This window comes from Rhincodon typus, chromosome 2, assembly GCF_021869965.1.
Source record: "Rhincodon typus isolate 14 chromosome 2, sRhiTyp1.1, whole genome shotgun sequence".
NCBI lineage: Eukaryota > Metazoa > Chordata > Chondrichthyes > Orectolobiformes > Rhincodontidae > Rhincodon > Rhincodon typus.
The window spans coordinates 120,690,552-120,718,537 of NC_063333.1; the positions used below are offsets into that span (position 1 = coordinate 120,690,552).

At 39.2% G+C, this 27,986-nt stretch overlaps 1 protein-coding gene across 1 annotated transcript in view; it reads left to right on the forward strand.

Annotated features, from left to right (window-relative positions):
• Positions 1-279: 279 nt before the first annotated feature.
• Positions 280-27,986, forward strand: part of LOC109923135 — a 29,996-nt gene continuing 2,289 nt past the window's right edge. Inside the window, exons 1-4 of the mRNA XM_048608905.1 lie at positions 280-372; positions 6,696-6,818; positions 11,035-11,204; positions 22,054-22,166. Coding sequence (XP_048464862.1) covers positions 280-372; positions 6,696-6,818; positions 11,035-11,204; positions 22,054-22,166 — 499 coding nt within the window. The remainder of the gene's footprint in view (positions 373-6,695; positions 6,819-11,034; positions 11,205-22,053; positions 22,167-27,986) is intronic.

Below are 27,986 nucleotides of genomic sequence, written 5' to 3' on the forward strand. Positions count from 1 at the left end.
TGTGATCAGACTGTGAGAATGGTGAACAATGGTGTGTAAGCTGCCAGGCTTGAAAGAACACCATCCCAGTGGGATGGAGGGAGGGGAGAGAGGACATGGTGGCAGAGAAAGCTAAAAGAAAGGGAAGGAATGGGAGTTGGTTCACAATTTGAAGGTGTTGAACTCAATATTAAGCCTGAAGATGAGATGTTGCTCTTCCAGTTTGTGCTGTGATTCACTGGAGCACTGCAGCATGCTGAAGTCAGATAAGTGGGCATGTGAGCAGGATGCCGTGTTAAAATGACCGGCTATGGGAAGGTCGGTGTCGTGCTTGCGCACAGACCAGAGGTGCTCTGCAAAGTGGTCATTCAGTCTGCGTCTGGTTTCTCCAATGTAGAGTGGGCCACATTGGGTACAGCAAATACAATGCACAAGATTGGAGGAGGTAAAGGTGAAATGCTGCTTCACATGGAAAGACAGTTTAGGCCCTTGGATGGTGAGCAGGGAGGTGGTGGAGGGGCAGGTGTTGCAACTTCTGCAGTTACATGGAAAGGGACGGGTGGTGGTAGTGGGGTGACTAGTGTGCCCCAGAGGGAATTATCCTTGCAAAATGTAGACAGGGAATGAGGGGAAGATGTGGAGACCATAAGGACTGCAGATGCTGAAAAAGGACAGCAGGTCAGACTGGATCCGAGGAGCAGGAAAGTCAACATTTCGGGCTGAAACCCTTAGTCTAGCGTTTCGGCCTGAAACTTTGATATTCCTGCCTTTCAGATGCTGTGCTTTTCCAGCTTCACATCTATTGACTGAGGTGAAGATGTGTTTGGTCTGTGATCTCCAGCATTTGCTGTTTTAAGTACAGATTCCAGCAGCTACAGTAACTTGCTCCTGAATTTGTAGACCTGATCTATTCAAGTTACAAATAGAACCCTATTCTCCTCCTTGTTTGACAAACAGGATTTCTGTTAGAAAAGGTTAAGTTGTTTTTTTTAACATGTTATGGCATACCACAAGCAGATGGTACTTGAGGCAAGACCTTCTGGCCTAAAGGTAGGAACAGTAACACTGTGCCACAAGACCCTTTTAAAAAGGTATGTTTGTTAATTCAGTGCGTATTTAACTTCTAAATTCTGTGCTTATGAAAAAACCAATGAGGCAGGTTTGCTCAAGTTTATTGCAGAAATAGGTAAGCTTTATTATAAATTTTGTAATATTTATGTAATATTATAACATTTGTAATAGCACCCACTTGTAGTCATTTGTGTATGCCAGAATAAACTGGCTGTGTTTTGATATTGACGTCTATGTACTGCATTGTAATATCTTTGCATGACAGACTAAACACTAATCAAGTAATATGTACCCACTAATACATACACACCAAGATGGATTACCATGTCAAGAAAGAGGTTTTCCAAATTAGAGTCCATAAATAAAGTAAGAGTGTATAAAGTCAATAATGGGGTGATTTGGCTGGCATTAGGTAGTTTTCTGCTTCCAACATTTGGAGCTGTTTAAAATCTGCAGTCTGGAGACAGCTGTGAAGTTGAGTTCTGTCTTTATGACCTCCTTTGCTGCACACGATGAGTGTGTCAAATGACAGCAGGTAGGGCCCAAAGACTTGCAGATTGTTTGAAGGGGCAAAGAATTTCTTTCGCTCCTCTTTCATCAATTCACCAGTAAATCAAACATGATTCTATGCTCCACTTCCAACTTAAATAGATCAGGTCTAGGAATTCCCCTCTTAGCCAAGATCCATTGTCTAAGTGATTTATTCTCAATGGACTTGCTTCAATAGTTGAATACATTATTACCATAAATACCTTACTAATAAATAAGAAGTGGGATCTTTCACATTCCCCAGTAGGTCATCGTCTTTGGTAAACTTCTTCAGACTTTCTGCCTTGTTCTCAATGGGACTGAAACATGGAATGGATATTAATACAAATTGGGGTTACTTAGAGGTAGCTGAGGTTCTTGCAGCACTCCAAGAGTGCCTGCTTGTCAACTTTAAAATGTCCCATTTAAACTCGCCTGTTTCTTGATTAACCAATTCTTAATTCAAGCCAATACTTTGACTCACTAACTTTGTGTGGCACCTTTTTCCATGCTACAATTACTAGCTCTTGATCAATGCTACTCAATACATGTTCAGAAAACTAATGTAAAAATTATGTTGACTTGTTCATAGAATCCCTAGAGTGTGGAAACAGGCCCTTCAGTCCAACACGTCCACACCGATCGTCAGAGCATCCCACCCAATCTACATATCCCGGAACACTACGAGCAATTTAGCATGGCCAATCCACCTATCCTGCACATCTTTGGACTCTGGGAGGAAATCAGAGCACCCAGAGGAAACCCATGCAGACATGGGGAGAATGTGCAAACTCCACACACAGTCGCCCGAGGGTGGAATCGAAACCGGGTCCCTGTGCTGTGAGGCAGCAGTGCTAACCACTGTGCCACCTGGTGTTCTTGTCATAACATTTTTCTATGTGCAGTGTTAAGGCTTCCTTAAAATGATTCTGCTACTTTCCAACTATTGATGTTAGACTAATTGGACTGTAACTCTCAGATTTTTCTCTGCTTTTCAAGAAAGCAATGTTATATTTCCTAATTTGTGAATTGTTCCTGAATGTAAAGAATTTTGGACTATTATAGCTCATGCATCCAGTATCTGCAGCTGTACATTTTAGAAATCTGGAATGTAGGCTATCGAGTCCAGGGAATGAAAATAAGCTGCTGGAAAACTTTAGCAGGCCTGGTAGCATCTGTGAAGAAAAATCATCAGAGTTAATGTTTCAGGTCCAGTAATCCTGCCTCAGAACAAGTCCAGGGGATGTTTGGACTTCATAATTAAGTTTCTCCAATACTTTTTCTCTACTGATGTTAATTACCTTAATTTCCTCATTCATTTTAGCCCCTAAGTTACTCTCTTTCTGATATGCAACTTTCACGCTTATGTCTCCTGGCGTGAAAACCGAAACACACTATTTGTTCAATGCCTGTGACATTTCAAACTCATGAAATATTCTCTTGATTCGGCTTCTAAGGGATCAATGTTTACTTCAGCTATTCTCTTCCTTTTTGTCTGGTTATTTATAATCTTCTGTTTATAACTCTGGCTCACTTACTCTGATTTTCCAGTTTCCCCCCCCCACGTGAACTTTTTGATAGTCTGTAACTCATTTCTAGCACTGCCAAAACTCGGCCACAATGGTTCTTTGCAACATTTGTAAGCCTTTTTTAAAAAATCTAATACAACTCTTAACTTCCTGAGTGAGCCAAGGCTGGGTTTTTCTAAGTTCGTTTTTCAGTGGAAAGCATGTTTTTTTTTCCATGTTTTGAATTGTTTCTAGTGTTTCCCACTGTTGTTTTTACCTTTTTTTTTCCTATTTAAGTAATCAACCATAGCCAGTTCTCCTCTTGCACCTATATAATTGTTTTGAGTTTAAATTGTTCCTTGTGATTTCAGTATGCCATTTTCAAACTTAACATTGAATTCAATAATATTAGGATCATTATCTTTCCCCCAGATCTTTTATTATGCTATCACTAATCAACCTTCTCTTACTACATGGTAGGTGAAAGACAGCTTTGTCCCTCATTTGATTCTACTACAACATTGCCCCAGGAAACCAAACGTTCCACAAACTCATCTTCTAACCAGCTTGCCAGTTTGATTGTTCCGGTCTAAGTAAAGATCAAAACATCCCACAATTATTGAGAGGTAGTAAGAAACTGCTCCTCTGCTGCCTGGCCTGCTGTGCTCCTCCAGTTCCACACACTTATCTCCACAATTATTGAATTGCCTTTGTTATAAGTTACAATAATTTCTTTTTAATGCTCTTTCCATCCTTAGTGCCAGTATTTCACAACCTTCTGAAGTTAGATCCTTTCTCCTTTAGGGTAACTCCTTTAGGCCTAGTGGTATTTTTGCTAAACTATTAATCCAGAGACCAAGGTAATGTTCTGGGAATCTGGATTTGAATCCTTCCAAGGCAGTTAGTGGAATTTACATTAAATAATAATCTGGAAATAAGAGTCTAATGATGACCATGAAACCATTGCTGATTGTCAGGAAAATCCCATCTGGTTCACTAATGCCCTTTAGGGAAGAAAATCTGACTGTATCTGGTCTGGCTGACATGTGACTCTAGACCCACAGCAACGTGGCTGACTCTTAACTGCCCTCTGGGGAATTAGGGATAGGCAATAAATGCTGGCCAGTGACACTCTTATCTCATGAATGAATTAAAAAAAAAAAATTACTTAATGTCATTCTTTACTATCTGGGCTACCTATACCATTCTGTCTGCCTTTCTGAAATATTCCCAACCTTGATCACCTTGCAAAACATGTCTCTGATAGTGATTACATCTAAATGACTGACCTTTTATTTGTGCCACTACTTCACCTGTCTTCGGACAAAATGTTCAATTTCATTTTTACTTGATTCACTGATGCACAGTTTATGTAACTACTTTCACCCTATATGTCCTGTGCTGCTTGGCTTTATCCATATTACCCAGCCAAAATGATTTTAAAACACCCAGAAAACAGGGTTATAACAAGTGGCTACAGTCATAATCCATCAGCAACAAACCAGAGTGAACGAATTGCAGGACCTCAATTGCTACTTCCAGGTGCAACTCTTAAACACACTGCAGTTTTCTTTTGATGCCAAAGACATTGCTACTTTTGATTCCATCACTCAGATTCAGGGACAAAGAGATAAAAATCTTTCCATTTTTGTCTCCCACAGCACTGCCTAAACAAACCATGGATCTTGCCAGACAAGAACTGCCTAGATTGGTGCAGGTGGCCAAGAGCCCTGCGCATCAAATGCCCGGCAGTGACCAATCCAGTACCTCTAAGTTTCCATGGATGGGATAGTAAGTGTTCCCTCATTGCACCAGGCCATGGTTCATAATGCACTTTGTGTTATTTAGCTGGGCTTCTCTCAGCAGCCCTCTGGCTCCAAACAGTACCATCTGTGTGCTTGTACTTAGTCTGCTGACTTCTAATCAGGAAACATGTATCTTTTTTCCCCAAACAGGTGCAAGTTCATAGTGGTGTGCAATAATGGAGCAGCAATGAGCACCTGCTTTTGCTTCAAAGACCAACTCGATGTTGAAGAATCTGGCTGCTGCTCTTTAGAGCTCTGAAATACAGTAGAACAGATCCATTCATAGAAAGCTAGATACTTTCTTTGCCTCTGCTTAAACCTGTGCATTCTCCAACTAAACTGAGGGCTGTCACAAGTGTGCTCATCACAATGGGGGATTTCTGATTTATGCACACACCAGTTGTTAGTTTTACAGCTTCTTTTGATTTTCAATATTTAAATGTCTCATGCTGGCAGCCACTAATTATTTCTTCCTTTTTTTTCCCCGCGGCTTGCTTTGGATGCCACCTACACTCCAAGGAGCTGTCTGACGCTGGGATCCCTATGCAGCACGCCTGGTTCCACAGTTATATTTCTGAGGGAATAATGGACTAAACAGGGGAAAGGGGTGTTGTATAGGCAAGAGTTGCTTCCTTATTTATTAATAATTTTCATGCTGTGCACTTTAATGAATTGTCAATAAAATACCAATTTTCTACATTCCTGAATGAGTGGTGAGTTCATGTTACCAGGTATACCTTCTGCTGCACAAGCCCATACAGACATTTTGTAATACTGGGAAAACGTGCAGAATCTGCCAGGGCAACAACTGCAAAATAGTGTCAGATGATAACTTCCTGGTGAGACTCTGCAGCATAACTGGTGATAGGACCAGTATCACTGACGTGATGAACAGCACTACTGATGCCAGTACTAAGTAGCACACAGACCTCGTACTGTCCAGTGGTGCTAGTTTTATTTCGCCCTCCGGGTTGATAGTGTTAGTTGTCACAAACAAAAACAGAAATTGCTGGAAAAGCTCAGCAGGTCTGGCAGCATCCGTGGGGAGAAATTTGAGTTAACATTTTGGGACGAGACCTTTCCTCAGAACATCCTCACTTCTGAGGAAGGGTCTCTCGACCCAAAACATTAACTCTGATTTCTCCCTACAGATGCTGCCAGACCTGCTGAGCTTTTCCAGCAATTTCTGTTTTTGATTGTAATTTGCAGCGTCCGCAGTTCGTCAGTTTTTATTTAGTGTTAGTTTGTCTCCGACTTACTCCAGATCTAACCACGGAGTACATCCAAGGTGAACGCTTGCAGCCGGATGGAAGAAAAGCAGAAAATAAACACATCAACATGAATAAATAAACCTCTGAGAACAAGTTCATCGCTATTGTACAGCACACTTGGAAATTAAAAAAAAGTTAGAACGCAGCTGATTTGGCCCCTCGATATGGAACAGTCTAAAGTTAGAAAGGACAGCTGCAGTTTGTTACGGTACTTACAAGTTGTGTTTTGCTTAGAAGTGTAAACTTACAATTTACTTGCAAATTGCATCTGATTACTTAATTTATTTTTCATGTAACAAAAAGCAGGAAAGCTAAAAATATACAGAAAACGATGGAAATATTCATAGGTTAGGAACCAACTGTAAATTTTAAAAAAATAGGCAAAGGTTTGCGACCGAGTCCTTCAACAATCGAATGCGGAAGTTTGCCTGGAATTGATTTTGAAAATGAAAGGAAAGAGGACTCATAAATACAGTTTGAGGATAAGAACAGAAACCGACTTCCAACAAGACCTTCCGGGGATCTCCGAGTAGGGCTGCAAGGGTTCGGAAAGCAGCACGTGGTCGGTCGCGTTTGCATTCTCGCTCAGGGTTAACCGGCTCACATGTTCTAAGCGGGCCGCCGTCCGACAGGAAGAAGGGGAAAAAGAATATCAGGTGAGAGGTTAGCAAGTGATGGCGCAGCGCAGTCGGAGCTCGAGACTGCGACTGTGAAGCTGCAGCTGACTGGTCTCAGAAGGATTGTCGGCGCGAGCGGGGACCGTGAAGTTGGCCGTTATTTTACAAAGCGTGGGGGCTCGCGACTCGAGGGTAATTGGCCGCCTTGCGTATTAATTATTAAGTGGGCGCTCGTGGCCCACGAGAGGGGCCGAGACATAGGAATGGGTCGAAGATGAGGGGAAATGGTGCCCGCAGGTGATATTTATTTTGGGAGAAAAATATTGTATCCTTCCCACTCGATAACCCAGAACTAGAGAGTGTCGCTTTAAAGTGCCTAAAGTGCCCAAAATGCGGCAGGAGGAGAAACTTTTGTTTTAAAAGCACCGGGTAGTTAGGATCTGGTATGGATTGCATGAGAGTTTGGTGGAGGCAAAGTCAACTGTGGCCTTAAGGAGATTTGGTAATTATCTGAAAAGAAAACGCAGGAAGAAGGGGAAAAGTGCGACTAACTGAGTTGCCCTTGTAAATTTGGTATGGACGTGATGAGGCTGATTGGAGCATAACTGGCGTGTTGACAGTGTGATTTAAATTACAACCGGAATGCCATCCAAGATTACAGATTCGGACTTTTTGTTGGAGTTTTTGGCTGATGTTGTTGTGTAACCCCTTTGATTTTTGGAGCTGTACAACTGCAGTCACTAAGCTGTGCTTCATGTGGTATTTGTCGATAAGACCACAAGAAATAGGAACAGGACTAGGCCATTTGGCTCCTCGGGCCACCTGCATTATTCAATACAATCAGAGACAGTAAGAACTGCCGATGCTGGAGTCAGAGATAACACGGTGTGGAGCAGGAAAGCTGACGTTTCGGGTCGGGACCCTTCTTCAGCAACTGGGGATGGGGAAGGGAGCTCTGAAATAAAGACAGAATGCCCGTCTTCTCTCCCACCTATCCCCTCCTTGCACCTCACTGACCAATCCCCACCACTACCTACTTGCACTCCCCTATCACCATCCCACCTACCTTCCCCACCCCCCCTCCCTCTCCCTCTTTATTTCAGAGCCCCCTTCCCCTCTCCCGTTGCTGAGGAAGGGTCCCGACCCAAAACGTCAGCTTTCCTGCTCCTCTGATGCTGCCTGGCCTGCTGTGTTCCTCCAGCTCCATGCTGTTATTCAATATGATTACGGTTGATATGACATTTTTCATGTAGACTTTCCTGCCCTTTCCCAGTAACTCTTTCAGCCTTAAATAGACGCACAAAAAAACTCTACAGCCACAGCTTTCTGTGGCTGGGAGTTCCAAAGACTCTTAATCCTCTGAAAGAAGAAATTCCTCCTCATCTCTGTCTTCAGTGAGCCCTGATGGAGTGTTCTGGCTCGAAATGTTGATATTCCTGCCCCTCTGATGCTGTCTGACCTGTTCTGCTTTTCCACCTCCACATTTATTGATTTTTTAAATTAGTGCCCCTTAATTCTGAGTCTATACCCTCTGGTCTTAGATTCTGCCATGAAGGGAAACATCCTCTCAGCATTTACCCTGTCAAGCTCCTTAAGAGTCCTCTATGTTTCACTGAATTCACCTTTCGTGCTTTAAACTCCAGTGAATAGAGTCACGAAATGAAATATGGGGACCAAAACTGCTCACAGTACTCTAGATGTGATCCCACTAACACCTTATACAGTATACAGTTCATGACTCTTATACACCAACTCACATGAAATAAGGGCTAATGTTACATTAGCCTTCCTGATTACCTGCTGCACCTCTGCTGGCTTTGTGTTTTATGCACAAGTACCCCTGAGTTCTGTGCTTTTTGTTTCCCCAAAATGAATAACTTCACATTTTCCAATATTATTGTATTCCATTTGCCAACTTCTTGCCCATTTAACCTATTAGTGGACCGAGGGACCTGAGCAGAAGCACCCTTTAGCCTTGCCATAGTATCGAATAAAATTTAACATTTTACTTTCTTTTCCCTACCAGGAAATGTTCATCGGTTTTTCACATCAGTTCTCAATTTGCTTTTAGGTGTTTGATCTGGTATGCCTTACGTCAATTCTTCATGTAGAAAAAAATAAATAATCAAGGGATATTTGGGTAGATTATCTTTTTCTGTACGGTTGACAGTGGTATAGCTCTTTCATGTCATTACTTAATTCTTACAGAAAGAAAGCATTTGCACAGTATTTTCATAGCATCAGCCTGTTCCAAAACATTTAAGGCTGATGGACATGAAAGAAGGGAGGTTGAGGACATGGAGTGATTTAAAAACAAGGACAAGAGTACTAAAATTGAAACATTGCTCAACCAGTAGCCAGCATAGATTCGTGAGCATGGCTGCTGAATTAATGGGTACCTTGAGATCAAGTTTGCTGAGAATAGAATGCACAAGGGTGGCCGTGAGTGCGTGGGACTATTCAAGTCTAGAAGTCATAGAATCCCTACAATGTGGAAACAGGCCCTTCGGCCCAACAAGTCCACACTGATCCTTGGAGCATCCCACCCAAGCTACACATCCCTGAACACTGGCAATTTAGCGTGGTCAATCCACCTAGCCTGCACATCTTTGGACTATGGGAGGAAAATGGGGCACCCGTAGGAAACCCATGCAGACATGGAGAGAACGTGCAAACTCCACACAGACAGTCGCCTGAGGGTGGAATCGAACCTGGGTCCCTGGCGGTGTGAGGTAACAGTGCTAACCACTGAGCCACCATGCCACCCCATAAATCATAAAAGGATAATTGAAAATTTCAACATCAGATGATTTGAGATAGGGACAGTGCTGATATTCTGGGATAGGTAAGAATCAGTTTTATTTTCAAGGGCTCCTTTTTGAGTTTTTCTTAAGACCACTTTTTTTATTTTCACTAATTCATTCATTATGTATGCTCTAAAATTGTTTTCAGTATATATGTTGATTTATGGGTATTTGGACTCGCACATAAGCAGAATTAGAAATGATGATCAACATCTTCAATTCACCATGCCCTTAAACGTAAAGCCACAACACAAAAGAATAACATTGCACACATTTAAAGATAACAGGCATATGCTAATAAGAATTTTTTTATTTTAAATAAAGAGGAACACCATTTTACGTACAATTCATCAACTGAGATGATTTCTGCAGACTGGTGAGATCACTAACAGTTGCATGTTTGTCACTAACGCAGTCACTGCACCTCAAGTTATTATTTATAGCATAGTATATGAGACACTTTGAGATGTGATGATAATAATTGAAAATCTTCATGGAATAAAATTGTTCAGTTTTAAATTATCCAATTGACATGTTGTTCATTACAAAAATATCCAGTACAATTTTTTCCCCATATAGTAGCTCCTGAACATCTGCACCCTTAATTAGATACTCTACATTCCTTTGCATTCCTACCTTAGTAAACAAGTTTTCTTCATTCCCACTTAGCATTGTTGAAACGATTACAACTGCTGCTGCGCTGTTTCACCCCTTTTGGAACCTGTCTTTCTTTGCAGCTGAACATTCTCCTCAGGTTCCAACCTTGATTCCTACCAGCTTCACTGCTGAACCTTTCAAAAATCTTTGTTCAGATTTGTATTCGTGCGTAAATGTCTATCAAAGATGGAGCATAAGTCAAAGTTTACTACAAAAATAATGGTATTATACTGTTCTTGCAGATTCATTTCCAATCAAAAGATTACATGTTTAATCACCTATATTTTTATCCGATAGTGTTCACATCATTTACGTTTTAGGTTGCTGTACATGGTTATATTATGCAATCATGTCATAACATGTTAACATCTAATTGTAAGTTGCATACTTGTGATGATCAGTAACTGTCTACTGACCTTTTCCCGTTGCAAGGTACAATGGGCCAACTTGCCTTTTGTGCTGTCACTTTCTATGATTTCTAAAACATTTAGCAGTGATGTAAATATCGTTAACTCTTAATCTCCAAAATAATGTTAATAATGCCTAATTGAAAGTTTAAAATGCCTACAATCATCTGGAGTTTCAGCTCAATTGTCTTTGGGATACCAGTAATTGATTTAAAGTTAACATTGAAAATGAGCATTTGTTCATTTAAGAAAGTGATATCTATTTTGTGCAAATTGTGTTTTAATTACCGCTTATACAGAAATGTGTATAAAAGTCAACACCAAAATTAAAAGTGACTGTTTAAAATCTATAATGGAATTATATGGAATTCCTCCTTTTTTTTGTAGATCATGCCGGCTGCTTGTGATTCATTAGTGGAAGACATTGAAGATATTGTGTCAGCACAAGATCCAAAACCTCATGATCAACAGTTTGCAAAACGGAACATTATCCCACATGTTAGGAAGAGAAACAAACACAAGCAGGATGAGGGGACAGAAGATCTACAGGCTGACAGGTGAGTTGCATTTCCATCATTTTATCAAAAGTTGCAGCACTTGACTGCAATTAGTTCAGTGGGTAATAGAGAAGGCAAATGGATTGTTACCCTTTATTTCAAAGAGAATGGTGTATAGAAGTGGGGCAGTCTTTGCTAAAACTGTACAAGGCACTGGTCAGACCACACCTGGAATGTTGTGAACAGTTTTTGTCCTCTTGTCTGAAGTAAGATATACTGGCTTTAAAGACAGTGAGCTTTCTGGACTAAGTTAATTTCAGCTGTGGAGGCATTTTCTTATGAAGAAAAGTTGGATAGTTTATGTCTGTTAAAGTATAGAAGAATGAATGGAGACATTATCGAGACGTAAAAGATTTTTAGGGGCTTGACAGAGTAGATGGGGAAAAGTTGCTTCTCCTGTGGGAGAACCCAGGGCCAGAGAGTATAATCTCAGAATAAGGAGTCACCCACTTAAAACAGACATGGGGAGGAATCTTTTTCTCTGAGGATGAATCTTTGGAGTCCTTTACAGCAGAGGACTGTTGAGTGGATCATTAAATATATTCAAGCTGAGATAGACAGATTTCTATTCGGTAAGAGGGTAAAGAGAGAGTGTTCACTGGTGCTGTTGAGGCCTTCCTGTGCCAGTAGATACCACAGACGCCAGAATGCATTGTCTCCACCTAAAACAGCATTTTGTTTTTGTTTGATAATTTTCTGATGTTACGACATCAAGACAGACAGATGGTCAAGTCAAATCAGCCTCGATATCCCTGTATTTGCAAAACAGTAAAATTAAAGTACTCAATTTTACTCAATTAAAGTACTGAATTTTAAATTTGACCCCAATGGTTCCTAACCAAACTTTGTGAATAACTGATACCAGACGGCAAGTTTATTGCTTAAATGAAGGAATTAACAGTTTACAGTATTAATAATACAGTAGCTTTTGCAGAATAAAGTTAAACAACGAGGTAATCTAATTAATGTCTATGATTTAAGCCCAAATTCCTTTGATTCTAACCCTACCTTCTCAAAGACAGACTGACAAACATATATTTAAATTATAATTCAAAAGAAAACTAAATAAGATGTAACTAGCTCGTTCACTTAAGTAGTCTCCATGATCCATAATATCACAGAGACATGGAATTGTGTCTTGCTTGGTTTCTGAAGACACCATTGTTGCAAACAGCTTCCAGTAGGCCATGAGGGATATTCATTTAACTCTTATATCTGAGATTCTGATCTCTGAACTTTCAATAAGGTGGTAACTAGAGAGTAACCAATCTCCTTCCTGTAGCTTTGACACCCACAATCCTACTGGCAAAAACACACTGTTCAAAACCAGTGCAAACTTTGATATCTCTTTGTTCTTTTTCACTATTCTCTTGGCACCAACTTCCCTGTGAGGTCCTGCAGAGATCAAGTGTTAACCATCTGTTTGAGCATAATGCCTTTCTGGAGGTAAAATGTCTGTAGAGTATTTGGAACAAAAATCAACCTGTAATTAACCTACAGGCCTGGTCTCAAACAAACAGCTGTTAGAATGATCCCCTCTTTTTAAAATGAGCCACTGCTCACAGTCCAGTGGTCACCTTCAGCTTTGAAGTCACAGTTTACAGCTCCAAACTAAAAGGATTGTAACAATGGTAAAATTCTGGTTTGTGTAACACAGCCCTTTAAGGCCTGTATTTAGTTAATTTGTACCTCAGTTCCTGATTTATGCTCAAAGGAATGTAAAGAGTGACTTCTTGCCACGGGAGGAAATAGACATGTAATGTTACATTTTGTAAATGAACCCAGAATTGCGTAAAATGATTGACATCTAGTTTCCATTTTGCCATCTGGCATCTGAATGAATTAATGTGGTTGCAGAAGGTGTTTACCTAAAGCTGGAGGTTGAACACTTAAAAAAAAATTATTCAGGCAGAAAAGTATAATCTGAGCTATTTTTGTGAAAGATGGCTGAAAGCAAGTGTAAATTATTAGCCACCAATGTCCTATAAATTTGAATCTTATGAGCTGTTGTAAAATAACATAGATATCTGGACATAGGTTATGTTTTTACCAATATTGCTTTTTAACAAAAGTAAAATCAAAAGCAAAGTATCTTGTGAACGGGATGACTCTCAGTTGAATCCTAAGGAAGGTGAAGGTGTGTGAAATTTACAAGAAAAATTGATCATTTAAATGTCTATGAGGCATGATCAGACTTTGATAGATTTTTGAAAGGCAAGATGGATTGTCAGTGTATTATGGACTTTTATATAAGATTACATGAGTAAAACAGAAGGGCTCCAAACAAAAGGAATGAAGATGAAGGCATTTTTAGCAGATCTGGAAAGTGATAGGATTGGAGCAGTATTAATCGATTTATGAACTCTAGGAATGCGCAAGGAACGATTAACAGATGGTTCCGATTGGCTTAAAAGTATCATTATGCAATGAACTTCGCAAACTGGAACAACAGGCTTTTTGAAGTGATGCATGGCACAGAACTTAGAATTTGAAGAGATGATAAACAGTCTGAGAGAGTTATTAGTGACAAACTTTTAGAGCAGTAATGAGTGTCAAAATCACTGTGTTAGATTATGGTTGTACCTTGACAATGTTTGGTGGATTAGTTTAAAATGGTATTTAGAGTCACTCAGTGATGAGGATCAAAGGTCAGTGGATATGAGAACTCTACTTCTTGGGTTCAGGGATGACAACACATTGAAATCACAGAAAAGACTGGTTGTTCCATGCAAAATTGTTGGAATAAACCTCTTTATTAGTACAGATGTTGTGTCTACAGAGATAACCCTTGCTGCTGAGCAAGACTTCCATTGAAGAATGCATAAATGAAGCTGAACACGATAAAACAATTGTTTTTGGATGTTAGTAGATGCTCACTTTATCCAATCAAGCATTATTGCATTCCCATAAAAAATACATGGCATTTCTATTCAGAGTATTAAGGAAATGTTAGTAGTATTGAACGATAACAATTTGGAGAGGGAAGAATGCTAATTGCCTTCACGTCATGTAGACAATGTACTCTTCCTTCTTGTCAAGTTGAAAATCTTACTTAAGGACCCAGTTGTGTTTGATGAATACACAAACACATCAAAGAGATTGACGGAAAATGTGTAAATTTAAAAATATGAGATGATGCCACCATGGCTTATTGGATGCGTACCATTAACATTAAGACTTTAAATCCTGGCCAGTAGTTAAGTAAAAGATTTGGGATAAGTCAACAATATTTTCATTTTACGTTTTGTAGATGTGCAACCAGATTCAGTGTGTCTACACTAATGGTAACATAAAAGGGTGCTTGTAAATAATGCCGTGGAAAAGTGTATGGGCACCACTGGCTACATTTCTGATGGACAATGGAGGAGAATTTGTTAATGGCACATTTAAAGGCCCTGAAAATATGAATATTACTGAAGAGACAAAAAGTGAAGACTTTTCATCTTGCATCCATTAGGACTAGGATGCAAGAAACATAAGGAGAGAAGCTTATACAGCACGAGAAGAAGATGCTGATTGATTAGGCTATTGTTAGCATGGAGATGAAACAGGACTAGTTGTCATTTTAGTTCTCAGACCAGGGAGTTTGACCCTGGCCAGGATGTTGCCTTGGAATGCAGCAGTGATTGGAGTTTCCATTACCCCTTTTTGATTCTCATGAGAAAAGTACAATGTGTGTATAAATTATTTTTACTTACATAAAACAGTATCCTTTAATATATAAGATAATATATAGCTTCCAGCACATGCACATTCATTGCACTGCAAGCCCAGCTGATAATGTTAATTTGGTTTTTGGTATAATTCCAAGACAGCTGGAACATTTAATAAAAAGTGGCCAGTTGCAAAATCACATCTAATTGTGAACTTACTGTTCTGAGTCTGGTAAGCGTGGGCTGGTTGAGCATGATTGGTATGCTACCTGCTGCAAATGGTCAGCTGGGTTGTCACATGGTGAGGCACACATCACGTGATGAGGTGCTGGAGACAAAGACAGCAGTGCAAAATTCTTATAAGATGGCACCAGACATTGAAACAATACTCAGCTAATATAGTTTCTTCGTCTTGGTTTGCCCACAACAGGGCACTTCTGCAGCAACAATTTCTGTTCCGGGCTGCATTTCCAGACACAGTGTGCACTTTCAAAGAGAGAGATTGAAACTGGCTCCATTTCTAACATTAGTTCCTTAATATCTCGGGAGATGGAAGGAGTGGCCAACCAGCATGGATAGTGATTTGATAGGCAAAGAAGTGCATGCTAGTTCAGACCAAAGGTTTGCACCTTCAGTGTGCCACTTTACATGTGATAGAGGTAAACCTTGCCTTGGTGTCTTAATACCAATTCAAATGTAGCAAATGTAACTACTGTCCTGTTCTTAGCAATTGGGGAAGTGCAAATAGGTGTAGTTTGAGACAAAAGATGGATAAAGGACAACAGAATTGACAGTTGTCACTCCTCCATTGTTTCTCCTTGCTCCCTGGACCGAACCTGCATGTAGTCTCCGGCCTCATTGACTGAGCCTGTGTCTGCATGGATGCAGGCAGGGCTTTATTTGGCAGTGCCTTCCTGGGCTCCAGAACCTAGCGGACGTGTACCATAGGCACCTCGGCTGTTAGCAGGGCATGGAGTAGCCTGGCATCATAGAACATGCCTTTTATTTGCTCAATGGGATTCACGTGGGTGTGTAATGTTTATGTTTATTTAAATGAACCAACTATTCTTCCTTCTCCTCCATCTACTTTATAATATCCCAATTTCCAAATGCACAGTATTCTACAAGAAAATGATATGAGCAGGTTTGAAGAGAAGCCAAGTGTGCGAATGTGATGTTTGGAGTTTTGGAATAACATACCTCCTAAGGCACTGTTGGCTCATTATGTTGAGGAAACTATTGCTATGTTTCTATACCTGTGTTGAGTGTGTCTCGTGTTTTGAGTTGAATGTCTGTCCATCCCTTTCAGCTTGTGGAGTGACATGTGGCTGTGGAGAAGGTGGCTGTGCCTGTTGGCGTTCCTGCTATTGCTGTCATTGGTGTGGCTGTTTCTATTGTTTCCTGTCAGAAGTTCATGATGTAGCTGAACAAAGCTACGTCTGTTTTATATTGACGTTTGCCAGCAGGAAAGAACAGATCAATTTGAGTTATGTCCAATGTAGGTGATCTCCATAGGTTAGCAATTACCTGTGAGGCTGTAAAACCATGCTGAAAGCAGGTACTCTGAGAGCAAAACCTTTAATTAGAACTCTGATGGAAGCATATCATATTGTAAAATGTTAACAGGTTTTCAAGAAAGTACGGGGCAAGAGGTTGGAGGAAAGAGATGAAGAGATGATCCATGGTAAGGTGAAAGGCAAGAAGAAATTAAATCACAAAAAGGGATGATGGTACAAAGCAAAAAGAGGTGTTAATGGAATAAGTAAAGAAACAAAAGATGGTTCAATTGGGGGCATCCTTGATGTAGAAGAATCATTCCCAGTCGCTGATATCTGAAATAGTGGAACCAGCGGTCATGACCTAAAATTGTTGAACTCCGTGTTTAGTCTGGAAAGTTGTAAAGGACCTAATCAAAAAATGAGGTGCTATTTCCTGATCTTCTGTTGAATTTCGTTTGAAGAACATAGGAGGTCAGTGATAGGGAGGTCAAAGTGGGGTGCACAATTAAAAGAAGCTCAGTCATGCTTGCAGATTTAACAGCAGTGTTATGTAAAGTAAATACTCAAGGTACATATCACCCCAATATAGGGGAAACCAGGTTTTGGGCTGTGAACAGAGTGTTCTAAGTTGAAAAAAAACTGTTGCATCTGGAAGTGAGGAAGGCTTCATTTTTTCAGGCGGAATAATTTATAATGTGCACATGTGGAGGTAGGTGATGAAAGAGGTGAGAATTTTAAAAATCAAGATGAAAATTTTACATTTAACCATGCAGCGAATTATGATAAACACAAAGTAAAACCTTCTGTCTTTGATCATATGACTTGAGTACTGTTGGTAGTTCAGAAAATAAGCATTTAAAGAGGATACTTACTATCTTTTCAACATGTAATAGTGAGGAAAACACTGCATAGATGTGTTTGCTTATCAATCCTGTTTTTTGTCTTTTATACTTGAATGTGTCAAAGATTGGTACATAAATTATTGTTGTCAGAAAGGGTGTTCTTAGGCTAAAAATATATTTTTGGCATAGGTTTTGAGCCTATTAAACAAATCTGCTTACAAAGTTGCTCCTAACTCTTTAATACCATTGGGAGCAGGATCAAGATGGAATTTAATATACACCAGTTTAGAAGTGAAAAGTAAAATAACAGCATTGGAGAGGAAAAGCAGTAATGAGGTGAGCGTATTATAGTGATAAACTGTTGCTTGTACTTTGGTTGTTTTATCTATGATTTTTGTGTTTCAATCTGATATTGAGCTAAAACAAGCCATGCAATCCATGTAAAAGGAATGTCTCTGAAATAGCTGACAGCTGGGTTTCAAGTAGAGAGATGAGATTTGAAAATAATCCATGCAAACAGTATGTATCAAAACTGTAAATTGCAATTGGAGATACCATCTGAAGAATTTGAAAGGGCTGGTCTCTATCTTAGAATGCAGGTCACAACAAACAAAGTATGACTGTGATTAGTTATTGAACAAAGAACAGTACAGACCTGGAACAGGCCCTTTGGCCCACCAAGCCTGTGCTGACACATGATGCCTTTCTAAAAACCTTTTGCCTCTATGAAATCTTTATCCCTCTATTCCCTACCTCTTCATGTATCTGGCAAGATGCCTCTTAAATGTTGCTATTGTATCTGCTTCTACCATGTTCTCTGGCAATGCATTCTAGGCACTTATTGCCCTCTTTGTTTAAGAAAAACCTTGTCTCTCACATCTCCTTTCAACTTTTCCTCCTTTTACCTTAAATGTATGTCCTCTAGTATTTAACATTTCTACTGTTGAGGAAGAAAATCTCCAACAATCAATTCTATCCATGCCTCTCAAAACTTCTAACAGGTTGCCCCTCAGTCTCTGATGTTCAAGTGAAAACAAATCAATCTTGTTCAATCTCTCCTCACATCTAATATCCTGCAAAACTGGCAACATCTTTGTAAAACCTTTTCTATATCTCTTTCTCCACATCCTTCTGGTAGTGTGGCGACCTGAACTGTATGCAGTATTCCAAGTGTGTCTAAATAAAGTCTCAACAGCTGCAACGTGACTTGCCACCTTTTATGCCCTGTGCTCTGACCAATGAATGCAAGCATGCCATATGCTTTTTAGACTACCTTGTGCATTCGTGTTGCCACTTTCAGGGAACTGTGGCCCTGTATGCCTAGATTCCTCTGTATGTTAATATGTCTAAGGGTTCTGCCATTTCCTGCATACTTCCCTCCTACACTGGACCTTCCAAAATGCTTCACCTAGCATTTGTCTGCATTAAATTCCATCTGCCATTTCTCTGCCCAAGTCTCAAGCCTATCTATAACCTGCTGTATTCTCTGGCAATTCTCCTCGCTATCAGCAGCTCCCCCAATCTTTGTATTGTCCACAGACGTACTAATCAGACCACCCACATTCTCCTCCAACTCATTTTTAAATATATTGCAAACAATAGGAGTCCTAGCACCGATACCTGCAGACCGCTACTCTGTATTTTATGGCCAACCCTGCTGTGTATTCATCTTACCAGTACACCGTGGATCCCATGTGATTTCACTTTCTGTAGCAGCCTGCCATGAGGGACCTTGTCAAAGGCCTTGTTAAAGTCCATGTAGACAACATCCACCGCCCTGCCCTCATCAATTGTCTTTGTAATTTTTTCAAAAAACAATTAAGCTTGTGAAAGACGACCTCCCCTGCACAAAGCTGTGCTGCCTATCACCAAGAAGTGCATATTTTTTCAAATGTGTGTAAATCCTCTCTCTAAGAATCTAGTCCAGTAATTTCCCTACGCTGGCACAAGGCTCACTGACTTGTAATTGTGCCTTACTGTTTCCACTATATTTTGCATGTGGTGCTAATGTGTTTCAAAGTTCAAACCCCTTAAAATTATTGGAAAATGTCAGGAGAAGATATAGAAAAATGTTTGAAAATGATCGAAGGCTTTGTATTTTAATTTTCAAACCATTCGGAATAAGGTAAGTGAAAGAATGTAATGAATTGTACGCAATTCAAGGTAAATGGTTGGGATCTCGTAGCTGTTATGGAGACATGGTCACATGCAGATCAGAACTGGGAACTTAACATTCAGGAATGTTTGACATGGGAGAAACGGGAGGGAAGGAAAAGGTGATGAAATGAGGATGGTTATGAGAGATGATGTAAGCTCGGGTGATTTTATTTTTTATTTATTCAGGGGATGAGTATGTTGCTGGCGAGGCTAGCATTCATTGCCCATTCCCCAGAGGGCAGTTATCAGTGAACCACATTGCTGTGGGTCTGGAGGCCAGGTGAGGTAAGGATGGCAGTTTCCTTCCCTAAAGGACATTAGTGAACCAGGTGGGTTTTTCCAACAATCGGCAATGGATTCATGGTCGTCATCAGATATTTTTGAATTAAATTCTACCATCTGCCGTGGCGGGATTCAAATCCAGGTCCACAGAACATTGCCTGTGTCTCTGGCTTAACATTTCAACAATAATACCACAAGACCATTGCCTCCCCTGAATGTAGTATTCGTTTGGCTGTAGGTAAGTAACAGCAAGGAAAAGAAGACACTGGAATATATAGGAGTAGTGAATAGATCCACAAACAGTAGCCACAATGTAGAGAAGGGTATAAATCTACAAGTAATAGGAGGATGTAAAAATAATAGAGCATAATTATGGGTGACGTTACTCTTCATGTTCATTGGGTCTGTTAAGTTGGAAAGGGTAGCCAAGACAACAAATTCTGAAACAGATAAACCAATCATGGCTAACCAAAGATGTTAAGGAGACTATAAGGTTGAAAGAAAAAGCACAAAAGTAAGTGATAGCTCTGAAGATTGGGTAAATTTATAATCCAGCAAAGGAAGATGAAAACAATGACAGAGAGGAAAAAAAAATAAACTAAGAGAGTAGACTAGTGAGAAATTTTAAAAAAAACTAAAACAACTGACATATAAAGAGGAAGAGAGAGGTCAAAGGCCCCATAGAAAAAGAATCAAGGAGATAGTTATGAGGAACAATGAAATGGCAGAGGAGTTAAACAGATATGTTGCATCAATCTTTATGGTAGAAGATACTTCAAACATCCCATTAATACTTAATTCCTCCCCCATATTCTTTAGTACCATCTAGAGAGGTAGTATTAGACAAATGAATGGGACTAAAGGCCCCTGGTGAGTATCCTGGTCCTGATAGCTTGCATCCTGGATCCTAAAAGAAATAGCTACAGTGATAATGGATGCACTGATTTTAAGTTTCCAAAAATCATTGGATTCTGGAGAAGTACCGGAGGATTAGAAAACTGCCGATGTGACACCCCTAATCAAAAAGGGAGGGAAGCAAAAAGCAGGTAACAATAGGTCAAATGGCCTAAGATTTAGTGTTTGGGAATAAAACTTGGAATCAATTTTCAAGGAAGTAATAACAGAACATTTGGAAAATTATAATCTAATCAAGCAGATTCAGCATGGCTTCATGAAAGGGGAAATCATGTCTGACTAGTGAATTAGAGTTTTTCGAGGAAATGTCAACCAGAGTGGAGAGAGGGTAACCAGTAGATGTTTGGGATTTGGACTTTCAGAAGATGTATAACAAAATACTTCCCAGAAGGTTAATTCATAAGATAAGAGCTCATGATTTTAGAGGTAGTATATTGACATGAATAGAGAATTGACTCATTGGTATGAAACAGCGAGTGGGGATAAGGAGTTCTTTTCCACGTTGGGGATCTTTGACCAGTGGGGTTCTACAGGGATTAGACCTGGGACTGCAGTTGTTTACAGCATAGATTGATGACTTGGGGAGGAAGGAGGTAAACATATAGTAGCCTCATTTGTGGCCAACATGGAAAAAAATGGAAAGTTAAGTCATGAGGGGGTGCAGACAGGTTACAGAGAGATATTTACAGTTTGAGTGGGCAAGAAATTTGCAAATGGAGTATAATGTGGGAAAATATGAAGTTGTTCATTTTGGAAGGGAGAACAAACAGAATATTATTTGAATGGAGAAAACCTGTAGAAAGGTGCTACACAAAGGGACTGGGGTTACTTAATACATGAAACACAGAAAACGAGCGCACAGGTGCAGAAATAATCAGGAAGGCTAATGCAATGTTGGTCCTTATTTCAAGAGGGTTGTTGCAGTTGTACAAGATGCTGGTGAGACCATCTGGAGTACTGCAAGCAGTTTTGATCCTCAGATTTAAGAAAAGGTACTTAGAAGGTTCACTTGATGATCCCTGGTATGGAGGGATTGTCTTATGCGTAAAAGCAAAACAGGTTAGAACTCTACTCATTGGAGTTTATCAAAATGAGAGGTGATCTTATTGAAACATATAGGATTCTTATGGGGCTTGATAGGGTAAATGCTGATGTTTTCCCTCATGGGAGATTCTAGGACCAGAGTGCAGAGTGTCAGAACAAAGGGACACCGATTTAAGACTGAGATAAGGAATTTTGTCTGAGGGTTGAGAGTCTTTGGAACTCATTGCCACAGAGAGATGTGTGTATATATAAGGCTGAGATAGATTCTTGATCAGTGGGACCATCAAGGATTATGGGGAAAAGGCTGGAATTTGGACATGAGGAATGTCTGATCAGCTATGATCTTATTGAATGGTGGAGCAGGTTTGGGGGTACCAAATGGCTGCCTACTGTTCCTGTTTCTTATGGTCCTTAAATGTTGGTCTTGTTTTTTTCATTCTTTGTCTACTTGTTGTAGTGTTATCCCTGGTGCACAGAAGATCTGGGTGAAGACCTGGGGATGTTCACATAACAGTTCAGATGGAGAATATATGGCAGGCCAACTGGCTGTTTATGGATATAAAATTACAGGTAATTTGCATTTTAATATATTGTACAACATTGTACACCCAGAAGTTTCACCAATAAAGCTTAAACTTTAAAGTTTTAGCCAAGATTTGTAGCTTGGGTTGTAGGTGAGGTTGTTGACTTGCTCGCTGAGCTGGCTTGTTTTCGTTCAGACATTTCGTCACCATGCTAGGTAACATCATCAGTGAGGCCTCCGATGAAGCAATGTTTTTCTACTCCGCTTGGAATTTATACTGTCCAATCTGTTATGGTGAGTAGTCGAGGATTTGGTCATTGTGGGTTGCTTTCATGTACTCTGAGGTTTGGAACTCCCCATTGGTCAAACGTTCAATGTACCATGCAATGACTGCCACAAACATTACATTGGACAGACAGGATGGAAACTGTCATGATCGTCAGCTAGCAGCAAAATGACATGACCAACTTTCCTTGATATCAGTACACTTGGACAATGAAGACCATCAGTTTAACTGGGACAACGTAACTGTAGTAGCCCAAGCCAAACATAGAAATGCACGGGAATTCCTAGAGGCATGGTTCTCAATCCATAAGGCAATCAACAAACATATAGAATTGGACCCCGTATACAAACCCATACGGAACAAAACCGGAAAAGACACTACTTACCATAATGGACTGGACAGTATAAATTCCAAGTGGAGTAGAACAATATCGCTTCATCGAGGCCTCACTGATGATGTCACCTAGCGTGGTGACAAAACTTCTGAACGAAAGCAAGCCAGCTTGGCGAGCAAGTCAACAATCTCAAAGCTTAAATTTATTAAAATAAATAATTTTTGCATGCTACGTTAATTTCTTTAAAAAACGGGCAGTGGGGCTGTTATGGTAATGCTGTGTTGTGCAACATCTTTTTGTTTCAACCATTTGTTCCCTGACACTTTATGACAATTTCAACATCATTGTAAAATCTTACATTATCACAGGAATATAAGAATACGTTGACTATTTTCTCACTATAGTGATTGATTCAAAACTGCTGTTAAGCAAATGTTAATACTTATTTTGATTTCGCTGATTTTATATGATAGAAATATAATTTTATCCCTCTAAGTGCACATTGAATGATTTTGATATGATATTAACCTGAGCTGTTTTTAGGTTGATCTTTGTCTGCTTAATTTGACAAATATTCCATTTGCAAATTGTTTTTCACACCTTGAATTCCTGAAGTCCTTTGTGATAGCTTTATTTTCTTATGAATAAAGGATTTTGGGTTTTTTCCACAAAATAATCACCCATGTAAAGAAAAGGTATTCTCTTTTTCCTTTTGTGTTTAATTAGGCATAGTATAACCCTGCATTCGTTGCAAATATCATCTTTACACACTGTTAGATGGATTAAAGACTGAAATGTTTGTTATCTTTTACAGGGCAAATTTTAGCTGTTTAAGTTTTTTTTTCTCTCTGCTTGCTTTCCACCTATTAAGCTTAAAAACAGACCATTTCTATGTTTGTATCACCCTAAAAACCGAAATTCATGTCAAACTGATACCAACAGTAGACATAAATGTCATCTTTGGAAACCATGTACTATTTTCCATTAATTGTTTTATAAAGTTTTGCAGTAAGAATGGGCATTGTAATGCAGTGTTGAAAGCTGTGCTGTCTTCAGCATCTCACTGAAACTAGTTCGTACCAATTCGTACAAATTCAAGTGATGTGATTTGTGTGGGATTTAGCAGGGCTTCATTGTCTTTGATTTCATGGCAATATTTGCAAAGCAAAATATATCTGAACTACTTTTATCTGCCTTGTCATCCTTGGCCTACTATTTTCATGGATTTGTGCATTGCACCACAAAGTCCCTTCAATTTTGGATTCCACCTCATAACAATTGCATTTAGGTTTTACTGCCTTGCCATATTGTTTCTCTCCAAGTTTATATGTTGTACCTTTTCTCATTTACTTGATACCTCCCTTTCCTACTGAAATCTGCTCCTATCCTGCTGATTAATTATTATATTGCCAAGTTGTGTTACTTGTAAACCTTTGAAATTGTACTTGTATAAATGACTTGGACTAGAATATAAAAGAAAAGCACTGGTCATAACATCTCATGACACATTTATTTTCAGCAAGGAAAACATCTGTGTACAACTGTGCTCTCCTGCTTCTCTAATGCTGCTTGGCCTGCTGTGTTCATCCAGCTCTACACCTTGTTATCTCAGATTCTCCAGCATCGGCAGTTCCCACTATCTCTGAGCCAACTATGTCCCATTGTCTTTTCCGAAAAATGCATGCATTTGGTTTCTGTTTCCAACCCACTTTTCCAACTCTGCTTTATTATTATGAGGTTTGCTCAGAAAATCAGTACGTGTAGTTTTCTGTACTTCAGTCCCTTTTTGGTAAGTGGATAGTCTTTAGGACATGACTTATTTTAATGGAGTTCCAGTTGAGAAATCTGTTTTGTTTGGAGTTCCAAATATACTTGAGGCTTTGTCTGAGTACTGCTGCTAACAGTATCGGAAAATAATGAGCAAGGCTGAGTAGATGTCTGCTGTTATCACAAGCGGTTTTAATTGTTTATAATGGTGAGACTTCATGATTCCTTGGTTTCATGATGTTCATGATGCTCACTTTCTTTTCATAAAATTGAGTAAAACTCCTGTTTGTTGAATAATTTTATTTTGCCAATCCTGGTAGTGATAGGCTGAATGCACTGACAAATGCACAAAGAACTTATTGTATTACACGTTTAGGCTGGTTTTAAGATAGCTGTACAGATAAATTTGTAATATCCTATTTTGTAATAAAGCTCCCTTATTTGAAATTTAAAATGGAATTTATGAGGGCAGTACCTCTTGAAAATATTTTCTTTTGTTTCAGCAGTTATGTCGATTGACTTGGCCTCTTACATGTGCAGAATTAAAGTGCTTTAAGGTTTGCTTGTCTGTGATGTTGCACTGCTTTAGCTATGATGAAAAGTGTTTGTTTGTATTTGTGCTTGGCTTTCATTTATTTTAATGTTTTGAGCATTTAAAATATTTCTTCTTCCTCATGAAGAAAGCAGAAATGATGACAGATTGGCCTGCTAGTTTCACAAATTTATTGGGGTTTGGCTAGCTCAGTTGGCTGGTTCGCAATGCAAAGTGACACCAGCCAGCATAGGTTCAGTTCCAGTACCTGCTGAGGTTACCATGAATATCCCATCTTCTCTACTTGCCCCTCCCCTGAAGTGTGGTGACCTTAGGTTAAACTACCACCAGTCGTCTTGGAGAGTAGCGCTATGGTGGTCCTGGTCAATGGCGATTTATTTTAAATTTCACAAATTTATTGGTATCTGGTTGAACTTGTATGATTCCAGAATTTCTAGTGTCAATTTAAGCATCGAGAGATTACTTTTCACTTTCAACTTGTATTCCTTTAGTTAACATATTTAAGGATTTGTACATTTTAAGGTTCGCAAATAATTGAAAATGAATACTGCATTTGCTGTATATCAAATCTTCTTTTGTAAGGGTCCCACTGGGAGCAAAGGATACTGTACTATTGGAAATTAGGTTAATAAACTATTGCAGTGAGCTGAATAGTTTTTGATTTTTATAGCAAAAGTGAGTAGGGCCAAATTCCACTGATGGTGAGCATTAAACTGATGTAGAAAGTAGCATTGATCCTTGCACAGTAGTTAATTGATAATCTTTTATTCAACTTAAGATTCTATTTGTCCCATTGCAACTTCAGCATTAGATGCACATTACTGTTTTTGTTAAAATGGTATTTGAGCTAATGGCCATGGCTAAGTCTTTTTTTGTTATGCAGTGAAATAAATGTATTTGATCCAAAGGTGGATTTAGTTGGAAGACTGTTTGTTTCTGCACCTCAATCATAATTGCCACCACTCACTTAAAAAGCATGAAAATTACTTTGATTTTAAGTTAACCAGGCTGTTTAGATGTAATTGTTCATCATTTGAATAACCTGAATTATCTTCAACAATAATCATTGCAGTTTGTTGAAGACTGGTTTGAAATGATCAAAAATGGAGTAATGTTGCTAATGTTCACTGATTAAATCAAAATTCATAGTATAACATCAGAAGTTGTTTGTATTGTTTTCTAGCTATGTTTATTGATTATAATATGGAGGCAGGTCCTGTTTGGTAAGCTCTTGTAACAGGTATGCATAGAGATTATTATCCAGACCAATGAATAGTTCTGTAAGATGCAAGTAACAACTCAGTTAATCAAACAAATGGAAAAAATTGAAGTTTGTTATTTAAATGAAAAAAAAATCAGGCAAATGCAACATGCAATATATGGCAGCTCTTTGTATTGTGCTGAATTCACCAAAAGCATTCCATGTATTTGCATTTAACTCATTGCTGCTGTAGCTGAAGTCATTTTTCAAGATTTCATCTCCAGACTCATCCTTTTTAATGCGTAATTCCCTTTTCTCTAGCAATTGATCTGTCACCATATTTACAACTAGCCGAATGCATCTTATTTTGCTTACTTATCGCTGCTATCACTTAGGATCATTCCTAACCATCATAGACTATCGATCTTTCTGTACATTAACTTCAAATCTGTCCATAGCCTATGCTCCCCTTGACTTAACTTTTGTGCCACTTTCAGCCCAGCATTTTTTTCCATATCCACTGTTCTTTGTATTCTTGTAGATTGTGTCCTCTTTGTATCTATTTTTCACTGCAGAATTCATGGCTGCCCTTTCATCAGTCTAGTCCGTATACTCTGAAATAGTCTCTCTCACATCCCTCTATTTGCTTAATCTTTTTTAACCCATCTTTAAAAATCTTGATTTAAACTACTTCCTACACCATGTCTGTGCCCATCTCTGTTAATGATTTCTCCCCCTCCCACAGTCAGTTTCTATGTGAACTTACTCCAAAAGTTGTTTTTTAATTCACTGGTGGGTGTGGGCATCAGTGGCCAGGCTAGTTTTTATTGCCTGTCCCTAGTTGCCCATGAGGTGGTGTTGATGAGCTGCTGCCTTGAACTGCTGTAGTTCATTTACTGTAGGTAGAACCCACAATGCCACTAAGGAGGAAATTTCAGTAGTTCAATCAAGCAACGGTGAAGAAATGGTGATATATTTCCAAGTCAAGATTGTAATTGGCTTGGAGGGGAACTTGAAGTTGTTTGTGCTGTTCCCATGTACTTGCTGTCCTTATCCTTCTAGCTCGATGAGATGATGGGTTAGGAAGGTGCTGTTGAAGGATCTTTGACAAATTTCTGCGCTGCAGCTTACAGATGATACACACTCTTGCATGAAATATATTTTGTTATTTAAACTAAATTGGTAGTCAAATTGAGGGTAGGAATCAAAATCTGAATCATAGAAATGAGTCATAGACTGTTTACATTATAGTTTTTGAACCCGTATCAGGACTCCAAAATGGCAATTTAGCTACTCCCACTTAACCACCATTCCTATAGCCCTCCATTTTTTCCCCTTCATCTACTTACCCAATTCTCATTTGAAAGGCATCATTGAATCTACCTCCATTACTTTTTCAGGGAAAATACTAATTGCTGATTATGGTTCAGTTCATAATCGCTTACTTTTTTAAACAAAACAAAATCCTTGTATCACTTTAGGTTCTTTTACCAGTCACTTAAAATCTGTGTCCTCTGATTGCTGACCTTTCCAGCTCTGGAAACAATTTCTCTTTACGCTATCCAGATCACTCAGGTTTTTGAAGACCCTTATCAAATATCTTTTCTACCTTGCCAAGGTCTCCACTTTTAGAGAGAGCTTTACTGCACTTAGGCACTCTCCATTAAAAGAAATCCCTTTTTTTCTTTTTTTCTCTCTCTCTCTCTCTCTCTCTCTCTCTCTCTCT